The 18,565-nt window shown below is 42.5% G+C and overlaps 1 protein-coding gene across 3 annotated transcripts in view; it reads right to left on the minus strand.

Moving 5' to 3' along the window:
• Positions 1–5,457, minus strand: part of ZEB2 (zinc finger E-box binding homeobox 2) — a 125,985-nt gene extending 120,528 nt beyond the window's left edge. For 2 of the 3 annotated variants that reach the window (XM_088474868.1, XM_088474867.1), the window contains exons 1-2: positions 5,154–5,456; positions 3,070–3,220 (exon numbers count right to left, since the gene is read on the minus strand). In XM_088474868.1, the coding sequence (XP_088330994.1) occupies positions 3,070–3,142 (73 nt within the window). In that variant the 5' untranslated portion in view covers positions 3,143–3,220; positions 5,154–5,456. Of the gene's footprint in view, positions 1–3,069; positions 3,221–5,153 lie in introns of all 3 variants that reach the window. The other variant, XM_088474865.1, reaches the window with a different exon arrangement.
• Between the last annotated feature and the right edge of the window lie 13,108 nt (positions 5,458–18,565).

Here is an 18,565-nt window from a genome sequence, read left to right on the forward strand (position 1 = left end):
TGGAGTCTGTAGGGAGATGATCAGATTTGTGTTTTTTTTATTAACAAAAAAAGAGGAAGGGGTTAAAAACACAAAAATACACAAGACGGTAACAGTGGGGTGTGCTGTGACAGGAGACAGCAAAAGTTTCCTTTAGCCCAGCGAGCTGTGCCTGACAACTGTGCAGATCACCATTGCAGAACGCTGGAATCTTATTTCTCCTTCAGAAAAGTTACAATGTAGCAGTCAGGAGACTTTGGGGTCATCTGACAAAAAAGCGTGAAACTTAGCAGCCGTGAACACTTCACGATCGTTATTGCCTTTATGCTGCTATCAACCTAGAAGATGTTCCTGGCATTTATATTATGAAATAGTTATATGAGGTGTCTCTAGCACACTTCTCTAACCATCCCTGATCAATTAGAGGAGATTAGTAAAAAAAGAAAAACACTAAAATAATCATCAGGGTTAGTTTTCCAAAACCCAGATGGGAACGGGGTCCCCTCCTCTCCATATAATTCTTTGAGTCATTGCACAAAGCATTTGCATCTAATCCTGAGCACTTCCATCTCACAGACCCCTCAGCACATCTATAGGGTGTCCGTGTTTTGCCTATGCTTCCCTCTTTTTTATTGATCCCTCTCGGAGTGTAGCTCTCATCCTCCCTTCCTTCCCAGTGATCATAGCTGTATATATATATATATATATATATATATATATATATATATATAGATATATATATACAGTTTCTATCTAGTTTTTTTATAAGCATCATCTTAGCAATAATGACACAAGCTCAGCTCTTCTGTAGTCTAAAGAAATCCTGACAAGAGGGGGGGGGGGGGGGGGGAACAACAAATCAACTCAGTTTTAGATAAACTCTGTTAGGTCCCAAAGGACATGGTTTCATGTGTATCTTAACTATGCAGACAAAAGACAATAAAATAGCTTAACTGCTTTGTAATAAAGATCAGCTTCAGGGTTCTTAATTGTTGTTATCAAATCAATTCACGTTAAACTCAACTTTTGTTTATTCAAAATTTTTAACAGTTTTATCCCTTGAAATGTCCATAGATTGATTGATCTACTAATTGATCTACTGCAATTTCAAGTCATATATATATGGTATTCAAAAAGGGATGTAAAAATAGCACATATGCAGGTGCGATTCACTCATAAGTCATTTGTGATTGGCAACGTGACTGAAAGGATCTTTTTATAACCCGCTACACCTTGTGTCACATTATTGTATTTGCAGATATATATATATATATATATATATATATATATTTTTTTTTTTTTTGGTGGGGGAAGGAAACATGAAGAATGATCACACAAGATAAACCACAAGACATGTGATATACATGACACACCATACCTATGAACCATGACATGTACCCAGTATAACAGAGGTAACATAAATGAACTTCACTGTTCTCTACTGAGGGGGGGTCTGTCGACCCAGCTTAAAGCTCTTTAACATAAATAAAATACTTGACAGAAAGATTTTGTTATCCAGTTATCAGCAACATACTCCAGCTACTTGGCCAGGGAGCGATGCCCCCACACAGAGACATTGATTGGGAACAAAATCAATAACCAACATTTAATAAGAAGGAGTCAGGGAAGAGAAGACGGTGGAGAGGAACATTACATGTAATTGTAGCCTGAGCTAAGTCAGCCTGAGTGAAATGGGAGGTCTTGGCTGGGGGACCACCTTACCACTGACAGACAAGGGGAAGAATATACTAGAGACAGATAGGTCTGGTAGATCGCCTGGAACTGACCAGGGTGTGTAATCAACAATATGTATATATTTAATTACTGATAAATAAAGAGACCAAGGACCTTCTGGAAACACAACAGTTCTCTAACTCAATTCCCCATATGGTTCAACGCCGTTCCCCACAGCAGTATTTCAACAGAATAGTAATAATAATAATAATAATAATAATAATAATAATAATAATAATAATAATAACAACAACAACGCATCACAAAGCAATTTAGGTATAAACATTTACTGGACAGAGAGAAGGCATTTTTGTCAAACAACATGGAGAAGAAGGGTTAATACCAAGCTGGTACAAAAATAATTGAAAGAAGTTAAGAACCCACCAACCATTAGCTCTCGTGTTTCTTAAATAATTTAAAAAAAAAGTTGCTTGAAGTGGGCAGAAGTGCTGGCAGCTAGTGATCAAGAGAGGCTGAGTAGTGGTCTACTAGCAAAGCCCCCGACCACTACACCCAAGAAGGGAAGAAGGCTAAACCTAACAGCTAGGGCAGTCACACACCCAGATCATGCCCTCAACACATGGATGCTGACTCCTAAATGAAATATTAAAGTTAAAGCAGTGGCATAGGATGACAGACCAGACATTTAAAAGATGCTAATGTGCTAAGCCTTTTTCTTTCATTAGGAGGGGGGTGGGGGGGGGGAGGCGAAGACGGGAACCCCGGAATGCTTGGCTGTTCTGTGAAGCAGAACCCCCTTACCCTGTGCTGCAGCACCCCCCTCCTCCCCTTACAGATGAAAGCTCTGGGTAATTGTGACAGGAAACAAACGAGAAAGTGACAAAGCTGGCTGTGCTGGGGTGGCTGGTGCTACACAGGCACATACTGGGGTGGCTGGGTCGAAAGCACTGGCTTGGCTCCGGCTTGGCTGATGCATGCTGGCTCCGTAGCCCGGGAGCTGCTCATGCTTGTCAGCCCGGGATACTGGGAGCTGCCTGTCCCCGCACAGCTCACAGAAGAAAGGGATCTAGCTCTCTGTGTCATCGCCTGGCTGCCTCCAGGAACCGTTATGTCAGACAGACTTTGGGGAAGAAAGAAAGTTTCATAAGCACCCTATCCTCCTCCACTCAGCTCTAGGGGGGACCTAGGGAGCCCACACCCTGCCTCCCTATAGGCTTTGACCCTCACTCACACTTGGAGGGGACTAAGCTAAGAAGAAGAGACGCTGGGAGACCCTCTGCCCCTCACTCTGGGATCCCCCCTAACTCTCCACAAAAGCAGCAGCAGCAGCAGCAAGGCGCACGGCCGGGCACCCTCTCCAGGCACCAGGGGAAGAGCTCCCTGCCCACTGCTTACCGTGTTTCCTCCTTGGATTGGCTTGTTTTCGCCTCTTACACCTGGGGCCATCCGCCATGATCTCCTGCTTCATTGATAAGAGTGGATCAGACGCCAGTTCTCATGGACTCCACAGTGTATCAGCAGCAGCAGCAGCAGCAGCACGCAGACTCTAACAACCAAACACAGCACAGGGTGGGCATTGGTAGATCCCATTTAAAATGCAGGGCGCCAAATAATGCCCCAAATATCCCACAGACCCCTCTCTTCCTGGCTCCTGGGGCTCCTTTTCCTCCTCCTCCTCTCTCTCTTCTATTATTATTTCCCTGATTTTGTTGTTGTGTTAAGGGTTGCACCGGACAGCAGATCACACAAGAACTACATCTTGCAAATGACTCCAAACTCCTGAGTGGAAGGATGAGTCAAAGCTCCCCCCCTCTTGCATCCTCCTCACCCAGATCCCTGTACAACTTTGTGTGATGAGTGGAATGGATTATGCAGCAGATCCGTGGAAAGTAGTGACTGTAATGAAGCCTGGTGGTGGTGGAGCTGGAGCCTCTATGACCACATGCACTGGCAGCAGGACATAGACTGGGTCCCGTGTTTTTTTTCTTTGGTTGGGACTGTCCACACGCAACGTAAGTGAAAGGATTGTGGACTGTTACTCTATGTCTGTGAATCAGCAGGGTCTTGTTGAGGGGTGTAAACTTTAATGTGTAGTAAAAAAAAAGTAACATTTTAGATACTCTCTGTCAAAATGTTAGGGAGGAGGGAGTAAGGGGGCAGAGAAGCCTGATACAAGGCTGCACAAATTAAGTCCATCTTTAAATTGTTGCATCTTTAAAGGGCTCTAACTTGGGGATTAGGTTAAATAGGGGCTGCGAGGGATGGAACAGATGCAACCCGTAAGACAAGGACAATTAACTCTTCCTACTGTAGATAACCTTGTACACTATCCTTAGTGGAGAGTTAGAAGCTATCCTCCACTTATAACACCTAAGCACATTCTCCAGCCCCTCTCCCTGCCAGTACAAACATTTCCAAAGTGTCAAAGGAAGGTTTACAAATGCAGATTCCTAAAAGCTGTATATAAACACACATACATATACACACGTACACACGATGTGTATATGACTGCTCCATCCATAGTGTGTTGCAGCAAACAAACAAACAAACAAACACATCTAAACACACTCGCAAACACAGACAAGGAACTTCGCAAAATACTACACACGTACACAATGTTAGTACTTTGGCCACTGTCATTTTTATAATAATAAACTACTATTAATATGAAAACATTTCTCCTCTATTGGAATATCTCAATTAATACAAATAGGCAAACTATGACATTCTCATTAATACACTGCACATGAGGAACACAACGCAAAACTGTATTTTCCACGTGCTAAACCTATTTACACTGGTAATAACATATATCACAAACGTGCCATTAAAATAAACACACATATCCCACAAAATAAACGTAAGGTGATTCATAATTCTTTACAAACCAATTAAACTCCCATCTCAATCTAGAGGCGACTATCTCTTCTTCTGTCAGAGAGCTGTGGTGTAAGGTAATACACCAAATAAATGTATTTCAGTAATAATAATAATAATAATAATAATAATAATAATAATAATAATAATAATAATATATGAACTTTTGCCAAATGAACAGAATAAAAATCAAAAATATCTAGATCAGTGTTTCTAGATGCAGAAAGCGCCCTGGAGCCACAAGATGAGCCGAGGGAACTCAGTTTTTGCAAATATGCCGCTCTATGAACTCATAACCAGGTAAACTGCAAACTTTAAGGTATTGCTGTGATATATATCTATATACAATGCAGCAAATTTCACAGCTTTATTGCATTAAGGTTAATATGTAGAAAATAAGCATATTTAAAACTTTTCTTTTGTTATTATTATTATTGCAATTACCTATATATTCTACCTGCATATCCAGGTAAATGAGATGATTGCAAAGCCAAGCATGCTGAAATGCCACATATATCCCCATGACATGGGGTGCATATGGGGGTGCTGAAGTCAGGGGGTGCTACCTGCAGATAAGTGGATAAAATAAGTAGAGCACCTACCTTTAAAGTCCTGTGGGAAGTTGGGATGAGGTGCAGAGACTCATGAAGAAGCAGCAGAGCTGGGAAGAGAGGAGAGCAGCTGCTAGATGGAGGAGTGGGAGAAGCAGGACCGTTATTCCTGCTGGGCAGGTTAGGAAGGACTGATCTCTTGCTGCCACTTCAGGAAACACAAACCTGGGGACGGACTGACGTGTTACGCTTGTCCTAATGACATTTTTTTCTTGTTGTGTGAGTGGAGACCCTGAGACACACGCCACCTATCTTTGTGGGGAGGGATAATTGAACACCAAACGTGAGCATCATGTGAAAAACGTGATCACTGAAGTTTCTCTCTGGGAAAGGATCTGGGATAGATTATACCTTGAAGTCTCAGCAAACGCTTAGTGGAAGAAATGAAATTCCACCTCCCTTACCCCCAGCCCCCCCACCCTGAAAACACTTCTCCCTTCACGCCCCCCCCCACCTCATCTCTCCCCCCCTCCTCTCTCACCCTCCCCAGCCATCAAGTTCTTGGCATCATCATCTTCGTCACTAAATCCTACTGGATACAAGACTGGAAACATTTTTCACCAATCACACATCTTATAACCCAAAGGAACTTAAACTTACTGAGATATCCCTGCAAGATCCCAGCGCTGGAATCAGGACCTCTGCATTTCCACACCCAGATATGTTCCCTGTAACAATTCGGGGCCAACACTGCCTTGTGGATCCCTCTCCATCTGATCATCTCTTATTTGTTTGTACTCTTTCGTTGATTTTATTTGTCTAATTTATTTTTAATTTCTAAATGACTATATTTTTTATTTGGATACAGTTATTTATTTTCAATTTTACTTATTATTTGCTTAGAATGTGTTTTATTTTGTTTATTGCATGTTATGTTTGCAGCGATGTCTTTGTTTAGTAATTTCCTTCGTTTTTTTAATATGAACATTGTTACATTACTGATCTGCATTTACTATAGATATATATATATATATATATATATATATATATATTAAAGCAATGACAGGTCTGTGGATTAGATAGCATGTATCTGGTGGATACATTATATCAGGATGGTTTATAGATGATAGGATGACAGTAAGTTGTCGGACTGCTTGATGAATGTGTGCAGCTAGCATATGTCAGAAATGTAACTCAGTAGTCATAATTAAGAGGTTATATATGCAGATCTATGATGGGCTTGCTAGAGAAAACGGTGTTTTTTTAACTGTATCCTTAATTGAATCATCAGTCAAAAGATTGTAATGTGACGTTCAGGTTCTAAGCCAATCAGGTCGTGTGGGTCTGAGAAGACAGATATACTCCACATCTGGAGTTCAGCAATGTAGTAAGGACTAAGCAATATTAACTAATTCCAGCCTACCTCCCAAGGGAGGACACTGAGCTTAAGTGTTTTAACCAGTGATCTGCTGTCTCCTCACATACAGATTCACACGGACCATTGAGCATTTCATCTGTAACTCCTGTGCATTTTGTTCATCTCTTGTACTGGATGAGAAAAATGGGCTTATTAAAATAATGCATTTTTTTCACTCTTGTGTTTTACATGATTAATAAAAACTGTCCAATATTGTTCTTTACTCCCCAAGCAGCGTGACGTTAAATGTTGGCAGCATTACATTTAATCATGTAATATTATGAAATGTAGGGAATAAATGAATAGTTACAATACAATTTATTTTCATAAATGTTCACACAGAAATGTGATATACATGTACACATACATATGTGTGATATATATATACAGTATATATATATGCACACATACATACCGTGTATATAGTGTACACACACACACACATTATCTATCTATCTATCTATCTATCTATCTATCTATCTACCTATCTATCTATCTATCTGTCTATCTGTCAATCATATGGCTATCATTTAGAAAATTGTTCCGTTATGTAACAAGATTTGAAATTGGTTTTATAAACACAAGTCATTTATTAGACCCTGCCTTGTAATGCCTGTATTCAGAGTTGATGCAGTGTTCTATGTGAATATAAAGGGCGCATTATCTGCAATTAAACTCTGCACCTACGATTAAATTGAATCCATTTATGTCGGCAAAGTTTCAGGTCAGACATATCACCCAGTAAGTTGTGAGTGAAGGACACTTAGCTCTGATGAATACACGTTCATATCTCACCGGCACTCTTGGAGTTGGGGGCTCATGTCAGACAATCAATGTGTTTTTAACTACTTGTGTAAATAAGCAGCTATATGTTATGGTCAGTTTAGTAACTGGAAATAAACTCCATGCTGTCAGTAAATAGAGGAAACACTGAAGAGAATTTAGCAGATCTATATTTTGACTTTCTTTTTAGGGTTGTAGTTGATTTTGTTGGTTTTTAGCCTCTTATGAAACACTTTCCAAACTGCTGTGTTCACATTTTTTGTATTATAAATAATCCGTGCACATAAGCATTAGATGGCTGTACACTAGTAGGCACCCATTCATTACCTGTAACACACAGTAGGACTGTCATCTCCATGTAGGCATAGTGCTTCCATTTCTAGCTCTAATTAAATCTGCTATATCTGATTCTGTACCTACAATCCATCTCATTGAGTTTCTTTCTCAGTTAGAAGATATTGTTAAAAATTTGTCCCATACAGACAGAAACATGACTTTTGTAGCAAACTATTATTGTCATAATATTTTGTACTCTCTCTCTCTCTCTCTCTCTCTCTCTCTCTCTCTCTCTCTCTCTCTCTCTCTCTCTCTGTCTCTCTCTCCCTCCCTCCCTCTCTCTCTCTCTCTCTCTCTCTCTCTCTCTCTCTTTCTCTCTCAAATTGATATAATTAGCAAACATTACATTTTATAGTTGTATATCTGCCAAATATAATGATCTATCTATCTATCTATCTATCTATCTATCTATCTATCTATCTATCTATCTATCTATCTATCTATCTATCTATCTATCTATCTATCTCTGCGTTTCTATCCATCCATTCATCTAATATTGATCTATTTATCTAATAATACTCTTCATATCTATGTCTTTTCAATATAGTGATGAATCTATCTATCTAGCTATCTATCTATCTATCTATCTATCTATCTATCTATCTATCTATCTATCTATCTATCTATCTATCTATCTATCTATCTATCATCATCTTTTTTTCTATCTATCTATCTATCTATCTATCTATCTATCTATCTATCTATCTATCTATCTATCTATCTATCATCATCTTTTTTTCTATCTATCTATCTATCTATCTATCTATCTATCTATCTATCTATCTATCTATCTATCATCATCTTTTTTTCTATCTATCTATCTATCTATCTATCTATCTATCTATCTATCTATCTATCTATCTATCTATCTATCTATCACCTCTCTCTCTCTCTCTCTCTATTATCTATCCATCTATCTATCTATCTATCTATCTATCTATCTATCTATCTATCTATCTATCTATCTATCTATCTATCTAGCATCATCTCTTTTGCTATCTATATATTTATCTATCTATCTATCTATCTATCTATCTATCTTCTCCCTATTTAGTTAACCCTATAGTGCATGAATAAATATATTCTACAGGACTGCATGCAGATTACTCTGACATAATATTGATCTATTTATCTAATAATACTCTTCATATCTATGTCTTTTCAATATAGTGATGAATCTATCTATCTATCTATCTATCTATCTATCTATCTATCTATCTATCTATCTATCTATCTATCTATCTATCTATCTATCTATCTATCTATCTTCTCCCTATTTTAGTTAACCCTATAGTGCATTAATAAATATATTCTACAGGACTGCATGTAGATTACTCTGACATATGAAGGGTCGTTAATTCTCAGGGTGGTTATTTTTCACCTCATGTTGAACTAATGTTTGTTTCTAGATTTTAAGTCTAATTATCCCAAATTCTGGGACTAGTTTGGTTTTCTAATCCTCCTGGATGATTCCAAAACTGAAAGATAGGAGAAATATGATCCGCTGTGAAATACAATCATATCTTCTGGGCAAACACTGAAATAATGACTAATTCCAGATAGGGAGGGGGGTCACTGTTGTGTTTGGCTCCCAGCTGTACATGTTCAGGACCCAGAGCTGACAAGGAGGGGGATGCTGTGGCATGGAGAGCAGACACCACATCTAGAATGCAGTGAGCTCTCATTTGTAGGAAAGGGGTTCTCTAAGAGTATGGAAGCTGTAGTGGGGTTCTGAAGCCTTTTATAACATGAGCAGCGAGTTGCTTGCAGGACCATGGTAAAAAGGAAGTCATCTTCTTTGCTGGTGTTTAAAATGACAATTGTCAGCTTTTCCACTTCTCAAAATACACTTAGTACTATCATAGTAACATGTGAAGAAGTCAGAGGAAATGTGATAATGTAAAACTCCTGTTAAGAAATGTCTCTGGGCTTCAGGAAATACAAACTCTGAGCATATGTTGGAATCAATAGATTGGGCCTGTGCTCATCCTTTCTTGTCCCTATTTTGCAGAGGACAGACACAGCCCCCATCAGAGGCACACTGGACAGAATGGATGTGGCTGGTTACTAAACAGGGAGCGGTGTGCGGTGTCTGCTGAGTGTGTGTCAGACCTGACAGAAGGTGCCTGAGAGCAGCTGTTGCTTCCTCTGCTTGTGACTCACTTGGGAATCCCAGGTTATTCTAGACAATCCCCTCACTCTGTGTACTTATCCCTGTGCTCAGTGTACTTCTTCCTGCACTAAGCAGTGTATCCACTGTGCACTCAGGGCCTGATTCACCAAGGATCGCTAATGCGGTTGCAATCGCGTACGCAAGTCTGCTGCGAAAGTATACTAATGTTTGTAATTGCAAAGCACTCGCACGGACAACATGCAGATTCCCACTTCCCCTCTCGCACATCCGTAATACCTTGCAATCCAGCCAAAACATCGGTAACATCGAGTACCATCAAAGCCACTAGAACAATTAAGGCAGGTCAGACCTCACTTACAAATTGCTAACTGTCCTGTACGCAGTGAACACTCAAGCTACGTATGGAATCGCAGTGGCTAATTTATGTACGCCCCTGTAACGGCATTCAAATACACTGGCACAGTCGGCCGACCACTTTCCGTAACCACCCACAAACGGCACTTCCTGTCAATCACTTTGCAATGAATCTGCGCGATCTCTGCAATCACTTTCCCGTTCTCAGTGAGCCGCTCGCGCACGTGCACTATGATGCATACGCATGCGCAGAAAGCAACCATTGGCCGTATGCTTACGTATTAGCGTCTGTGATCCTTGCTGAATCGGGCCCTCAGAGTACTCAACCCTGTGATTAGTGTACTCCTTCCTGAACTAAGCAGTGTATCCACTGTGCTCTCAGAGTACTTATCCCTGTGAGAGCGACGGCAGAGTGAAGGATTGCCGGTGTAATGACGCCCACTTTTCTTTCTTAGCACACGTCATCTCCAGGAAGTGTATGATTATTCAGTAACATCGAGAGTCATCAGAGCTGCTCGCAACCCTTAAGGTAGACCCTACCCCACCGCAAGCAGTTGCGATCACTGCAGGCTGAAATATAACCAGGTGACGTGAAAAATGACACTGATATGCTAATTATGCACGCCCAAAGAACGCAATTTTGACGCTCAGATACTCCAGCATTCGCACATCCACTCCCCCGTTTTCCCGGACCTTCCCCTATTACCACCCACAAACGGCACTATTTGTCACTCAAAGGAGCGGCCCGTGTGTGGGCTTCGAGCGAGCACTTCCCCTTCGCACAGACTGGTTCCCCCATCGCGGCCATCACCTGGCCACTTGCTAAAGCTGTGGGTGGTCACCCACAGCTTAGCGAGCGGCCAGGAGGCCAGTCACAAACCCCCCCCCCCAAAAAACGCCCTTTCAGACCTGCGAGCTGCCTCTGGCAGCGAGCGGGTCTGAATCAGGGCCTCTGTGTACTTATCCCTGTGCTCAGTGTACTCCTTCCTGCACTAAGCAGAGTATCCACTGTGTGGTCAGAGTACTCATCCTTGTGCTCAGTCTTCTTCTCCTTTCAGCACTATGCAGGGTATCACTGTGTATCCCAAATTCAGGGGCCTATTTCTCAAAAATCACATACTCAATGCGATCTGGAAGCGATATTAGCGAGATAATGTCACCTGAATGTATTAAATAGCACACGCAGAGACAGGGGCTCATCCCTGCTATGTGCTTGGAGTAAAGTGACACAATCAGGGGTCTCTTCACTCCTCTATCCGGACAACTGCACATGCAGCAGCACAATACCATCTTCAGATAGCGTAAGCTGCGGGGGCTGAATTATGACAGCTTCGCAACCTCTACAGAAACCTATGAGGGTTGTGGCTGCTGTCAGTAATGGAGGGACCCAGGGCCGGCTCTAGGGGTGTTCGACCAGTGTGGTCGCACAGGGGCGCCACCCGTAGAGGGCGCACCCCTCCCCAGCATCCCGATTTCAGCAGGACAGTATTGTCCCACTGTTCCACCCGTGGGCTGAAGTGGCCCGCGGGTGCTCAAATTGGGAGGTTGGGGACTCCCACTGCCACAGCTGTGTGGCGGTGCCGGACCCCCGGAGTGTGATGGGAGAGGGCTGGGGGAAGCCCAGCCAGTGATGGAGTGCTGGGCTTTACCCCCAGCCTGACATTATTTGGAGGCGTGCCATGTGGGCATGCCTCCAAATAACGTCACGTAGGGGGCATGGCCTATGGTAATTAGACCACACCCCCCAATTTTTTTCCCACACGCGATGTAAGTGCACCTTGTTAAGGGCCGGCACAGGGTGTTCCGACCCCTGGAGCCGGCCCTGGAGGGACCACTGCAGATATCGGAGAAATATGCTGCGTTCCCTCCATAGTACATATGGTGGATATTTAATATTTGTGTTTTCAGGAAATATGCCATAAATATTTCATGATAAATAGACTCCTAAGCAGTCTATCCAATATGTATCCTGCACTAAGCAGTGTATCCACTGTGCATTTAGAATACTCATCCCTACACTAAGTGTACTCTTTTCTCCTCATGGCACTGAACGTACATAACTGTACACAGCATACACCTTTCTGTACTCAAAATACTCCTCCCTATACTCAGTATACACCTTTCTTCTCACTGCACTCAAAGTACTTCTCTCTGCACAGATCATACTCCTCACTACACAAGAATAGCATTGCTGGGTCAATTCTCACATTTTGTATGGAGTCCTGATCTTACCCTGCCTGTCTGCATTCGGAATGCTCCTCACCATACCAGTGGGTAGGGCTGGAATAAGGGCTATATGGGCTTTGGGGTGAAAATCATCAATGGCAGGGGCGTATCTATAATGGGTGCAGGGTGTGCAGGGCACACTGGCCCCTGGGTACAGGGGGGCCCTGCACTACACACCCTGCACCCATATAATTTAAAACTCACCTGTCCGTGGTCCCGCGTCGGGTGTCAGCGCTGCACAAAACACCGGAAAATGGCCGCAGCGGCCAATTTTCCGGCATTCTGCACATGCGCAGTAGACTCCGGGTACACTCTAGTGCCCAAAGTCTGCTGCTTCTGCGGTGGCCAGCCAGCCACATCAGTCGGCTGCCGGCCGCCGGGTAGAGAGGAGGGGGCCCTGCACGGAGAATGCACATGGGCCCCCTCCTCTCTTAAGACGCCCCTAATCAATGGTCTATTGGGAGTGGTAAAGGCGTGTGGCAAGTGCTGTGTGGGTGTGACAAATGCTGTGCAGGTGTGGCAGTGCCATGTGGGCATGTACACCCCCATTACTATAAGCTCCAATGTCTCCCGAAATACTAAACAGTAAAAACATTGCATCATTTTGTGAGGAAAATTTAAATATGGCCCATCATGTGGGCAGCTGGTGAGCATGCTGGCATGATGATGGGCCTGTTTTTACGTGGTGGCCTGGAGTTGTAGTCCCATCCGCCCATTTGTTAAACTGGCCCTGCTGAGTGTACTCCTCTCTGCACTCACTGCAAACAATCTAAGAAACAGAAAATGGCCACTGTTTATAAATGGCCACCAGCAGAGAGATTAAGTAAAAACATACTTTAGCCAATGCAAACAAAAAGCTTCAGCAAAGTGTTACATGTGATAATGACCAGACCAATGTCCCCTTATTTTCATGACCAATTGAGCTGTTAATGAGAGCAAAATGAATATTGTACAATGAATGAAAGGGGAAGTAGGATGTTGGTGGCATAAGGCTGGACTATTAAATTGACATTTACATTTCTGTACTGTGCAACTCATCATATATTTCCTCCTCCCTGCCAAGCTAGATGCAGTTTCAGTGAGCAGAAATGCTGCAAAGACCAGAACGTGTACACCTTGGAGACCAGGTAGACAGAGGCGTGATTGGGTACTTATTACCCAGGCTTGTCTAAGGGGCTCAGAACAGCTGTGCAGGGGGAAGAATGCCCCTCTCCTCAGCTGCGTGGTGACACACATAGTAGTTTTCATTAAAAATTTCTTTCTTGACGTTGCTGCGCACCCACCATTTGGCCACACCTTTTATTTCACCCAGGTCTGTCGTTGATGTCTATGGCCTGGCCTGCATATAGATGAAGCAGTGATAAACCAAAGCAAGTTGCTTAGTATGCTTCCTATATGAGCCTCAGCCAACATTTCCCACATCTATAGTTGAATAGCGGTTTATGTAAAAAACAGTTTCAAAATATGTCTAAACTTATATTGTTTTTTTGTAGGTAGGCGCTGCAGGTTTTTTATTTACAGTTGTTTCTCTTATTAGTTATCAGTGACCATCACTTTTTTACTGTGCTGTAAACAATAATCCCATACCTCTCTTTATCCTGATTTACAGTACTCAAAGCCGGCAGGGTTAGGTCCAAAGAGGGTAACCCTGGGAAGAGTTTGGATGAAACAGTGGTGGGGTAGGTACCTCGGATCCACCCATACCTATTTAACATTGTTGCTAATTAACTAAAAGTGTGGTCTGTAGGTAGCCTGAGTCTGGCTACATGAGTGAATAAAGCCGGATGCAACATAAAATAAACCCTAGCTGTAAATAGCCAAGGAACAGGACATTTACATGCTTGCACAATGAGATTCTTCTGAACAAACCGTAGTTTATGTTTAAATACAAAATCCTTAAACAGTTTCGTAAAAGATGTCTTATGATGCCCGGGTGCATTAACTCAGCAGAAAAGTACCATAGCTCCATACACAGCAATCAGCCATATGCTCAGCTCCAGAATTCAGCCATATATTCATTTCCAGCACTCCACCTGATACCCAGCAAATCAGCTATATAAATATATACACAACTCCGGCACATAGCCATACCCTCATCTCAAGCAATATATTGCACATTCAGCTTCAGTGTCCTTGATGAAAGCAACTTGTGTTCCTGAAACGTACATCAAGCAGGCTCTTTGATGTATACACTACTTCATTAAAAAAAAAAATAATGTCTGTGACCCATATAAGTGCTGGTCTCCCTATTCTCTCTGCTGGAGGCGTGTGTGTTGTACTTTTATATGACCATGACACCATGCTTTTGGATATTTTCAGTTTGAGTGTTTTCTCTCTCTCTCTCTCTCTCTCTCTCTCGCTCTCTCTCTCTCCCTTTATCTCTCTCTTTCTCCACCGATCAGCCATAACATTAAAACCACCTGCCTAATATTGTGGAGGTCCAACTCATGCCGCCAAGACAGCTATGGCCCGTCGCGGCATGGACTTCGCAAGACCTCTGAAGGAATCCTGTGGTATCTGGCACCAAGACATTAGCAGCAGATCTTTTAAGTCCTGTAAGTTGCGAGGTGGGGCCTCCATGGCTCAGACTTGTTGTTTTAGCAAATCCCACAGATGCTCGATCAGATTGAGATCTGGGGAATTTGAGACCAAGTCATTACCTAGAGCTCTTTGTCATGTTCCTCAAATCATTCCTGAACTATTATTGCATTGTGGCAGGGTGCATTATACTGCTGAAAGAGGTCACTGCCATCAGGGAATACTGTTGCCATGAAGGGGGGTACTTAGCTTGTAACAATATTTAGGTAGGTGGTATGTGTCAAAGTAACATCCATATGAATATCAGGACCCAAGGTTTGCCAGTTGAAATAGTCCCGAGCATTACACTGCCTTTGCTGTCTTGCCTTCTTACTATAGTGCATTCTGGTGCTATCTCTACCCCAGGTAAATAAAGCACACACACCTGGCTGTCTACATGATGTAACAGAAAAGTGATTAGTCAGACCAGGCCATCTTCTTCCATTGCTCCATGTTCCGGTTCTGACACTCACGTGTCCTTTGTAGGCACTTTCGGTAGTGGACAGGGGTTAACATGTGCACTCTGACCAGTCTGTGGCTACGCAGCCCCATATCCAGCTTGCTGATATGCACTATGTGTTCTGACACCTTTCTATCATCACCAGCATTAACTTTTACAGCAATTTGTGCTACAGTAGCTCTTCTGTGGGATAGGACCAGACGGGCTAGCCTTCGCTCCCTACACACATCATTGAGTCTTGGGTGCCCATGATCCTGTTGCTGGTTCACTGGTTCTACTTCCACTTTTGGTAGGTATTAACCACTGCATACCTTGAACACCCCACAAAACCTGTCTAGCTATCCAAAGTGGCTCAGATCCTTAACCTCGCATATTTTTCCTACTTCTAACACATCAACTTCAAGAACTCACTCTTCACTTATGCTGCCTAAACTATCCCATCCCTTGACAGGTGCCATTGTCATGAGATAATCACTTATTCACTTCACCTGTCAGTAGTTGTAATGTCTTAATGCTGATTGATATGTGTGTGATATATATATATATATATATATATATATATATATAACTTTGTTGGCCCACCTTTTGCACTTACGGCTTGAATTGTTCTAGGTGTGGACTCTAGTAATTGTCAATACGTTTCGTGGGAATAGTATCCAAAATGTGATGAACTGCATCTCCATAATGTTGCCTCCGCCAGCCTAAAGAGTCGTGATAATGCAGTAAGATGCTTTTGCATGCTGTAGTTGACAACCTGGTTAGACCACGTGACCCATTTCCAATCATTTACTGTCCATTTCCTGTGCTTCTGAGCAAACTAGAGATGTTTCACCCTGTTTGCAGCAGATAGCAATGATGTATGGACAGGCCTTCTGCTCCTTTAGCACATACAATGTAAAGTGTAGTGTACTGTTCATTGAGAGGCCATCTGACTTGGTCCCTAATTCAGATTATCCATAAGATTGCCCTTCTGTGTCTACCCACACTTTCAATTTTATATATATATATATATGTATATATATATATATATATATATATGCACATATATATTATATATGGAATGGGTATGAAGTGCCGGTGGGAGAAGATTCCGATAGGGCTGGTAAGTACCCTATCCCTACCCCTCTCCTTCCCCTAATCCTAACTCTCTCTTTGTGGTGCCTAACCCTACCCTCCCCCCCTTAGTGGTGCCTAACCCTAACCTTCCCCTGGGGGTGTCTAACCCTAACCCCCCTTACCGTACCTTAAACCTAACCCTCCCATGGGGGGATGACTAACCCTAACCTCCCCCTGGGTGTGCCTAACCTTTACCCAACCCCCTAGGGGTGCCAAACCCCAACACCCCCAAAAAAACCTTTCCATAACTCCGCTACGCTCCCTAAACCTAACCCTCCCCCCCGCAGCTAATGGTAAGGGTGTCCCGGACTTACCTCGTTCAGGCTCGCATCCTTTAGCATTCCGGCGATGGGATTAAGATTGATGTCGGTATTTCGATGCCTATTTTAAGTCCCTCGTCGGGATTCGGATGTCGGTATTGCTACATCCCTACATATATATATATATATATATATATATATATAATTATATATATATATATATATATTCCATAGACAAAAAAACCTTACATTTTCACATGTCCCATTAAGGCTTCTTAGACATGATCTGAATTTTCACAAAACCTACTGAATTTCTGCCACTCAAACTTAAAAAAGCAATGAAAGTACGATCATTAAGGCTGACGCTTTAATGGACGTGTTCCTTGTGCAATACATATATGGTATGCCATCGCACCATGTGGTTAACTACAGATTCAGCACTCTCACAGAGTGAGATTGCTGTCACTCACAAAATGGTGGAGCTGCTAATTCACACAATTGTGTGCTCATTGGAATACGCATTGGAAGTCTATGCAACTGAGGTCTAAGCAGTTATGTGGCCACTCAGTGCCCACAATCTTCCCATTCGGTCACCACAACAATCCCACTGGGTTTCAACATCCTTCTCACTCCATACATCTATCTCATTTAGAATACACATTCAGCTCCCTAATTACTAAAACTATTATACTCTGTCTATGCATGTACACTTTCTTCGCCTATACACCTCCATGCTGCTCTATCTTCCCCAATCCCTACTGCTGTGTGGTCTCCCAACTCAGTAGTGCATGCAGGGGGGGTTTCTGAGTACCCAGAAATCCCCCCTGACAGATGAGGCAAGCGAGCCCCATATTATAAAGCCCTGCCCCCTCGCGGCAAAATGTTGTGATTCGCGGGTCAATTGGGAGGAGGTGGAGCCAATATGATGCAATTCCATTAGAATCGCGTAATTTGGCCCCGCCCCCACCCGATCGACCCACAAATCGCGCTTTTTGTCACTAGTGACAGTGCCAGGTCCTGTCCCCATCTCTACAACCTGCAACTGCTGGCGGCAGGTAAGTGTGTGTGCAATGTATGTGTGTGTATGTGTAAATTATGTGTGACATATATATGTGTGTGCATATCTATATGCATGTGTATATATAATATATATATGCTTGTGTGTGTATATAGTGTATGTATATATATATATATATATATATATTATAGAAGTGTATATATATATATATATTGTATATATATACAGTATATATATATATATATACACATATATAGAAACCCCCCATAAAAATCCTGCGTTTGCCCCTGCAACTGTGCTAGTCTGTATTACCTCATCTGCACCAATCTGTCTTTCCCCATCCATGCCGCTGTTATGATATCCAATGCTTACTCCATGTGTCTAGAATCAGGCTAGCGAGAAGTTCTGCCAATAACAACCGCCCGTTGTTCCCTTAGAACTGGGATATGTTCACCGGTACTTAGGCGGCCGCCTGGACTAATAGCTCGAGGTAGTAGCAATTCACATGGAGTAGCAAAAGTGTTAGATGGTGAGAGCAACAGTAGGAATTGAGTACGGTTATAAGAGTAGAAAAGGTGGCCTGAGGCCCGTGCTGAAGAGTTAGATAATTGATTTGGCTTTGAGAGCCGTTGTTGTGACTTGGAGCCCGTGCTGATGAGAAGTAAATATTTGAGTTGGCTTTGAGAGCCGATGGTGCAGCTTGGAGCCAAACCTGAAGAGTTTAACAATTGGTTTGGCTTTAAGAGCCGATGGTGCAGCTTGCAGCCAATGCTGAAGAGTTT

The sequence above is a fragment of the Taudactylus pleione genome, unplaced genomic scaffold (genome assembly GCF_031769625.1).
Source record: "Taudactylus pleione unplaced genomic scaffold, aTauple2 ptg000156l, whole genome shotgun sequence".
In the NCBI taxonomy this organism is placed as follows: Eukaryota; Metazoa; Chordata; class Amphibia; order Anura; family Myobatrachidae; genus Taudactylus; species Taudactylus pleione.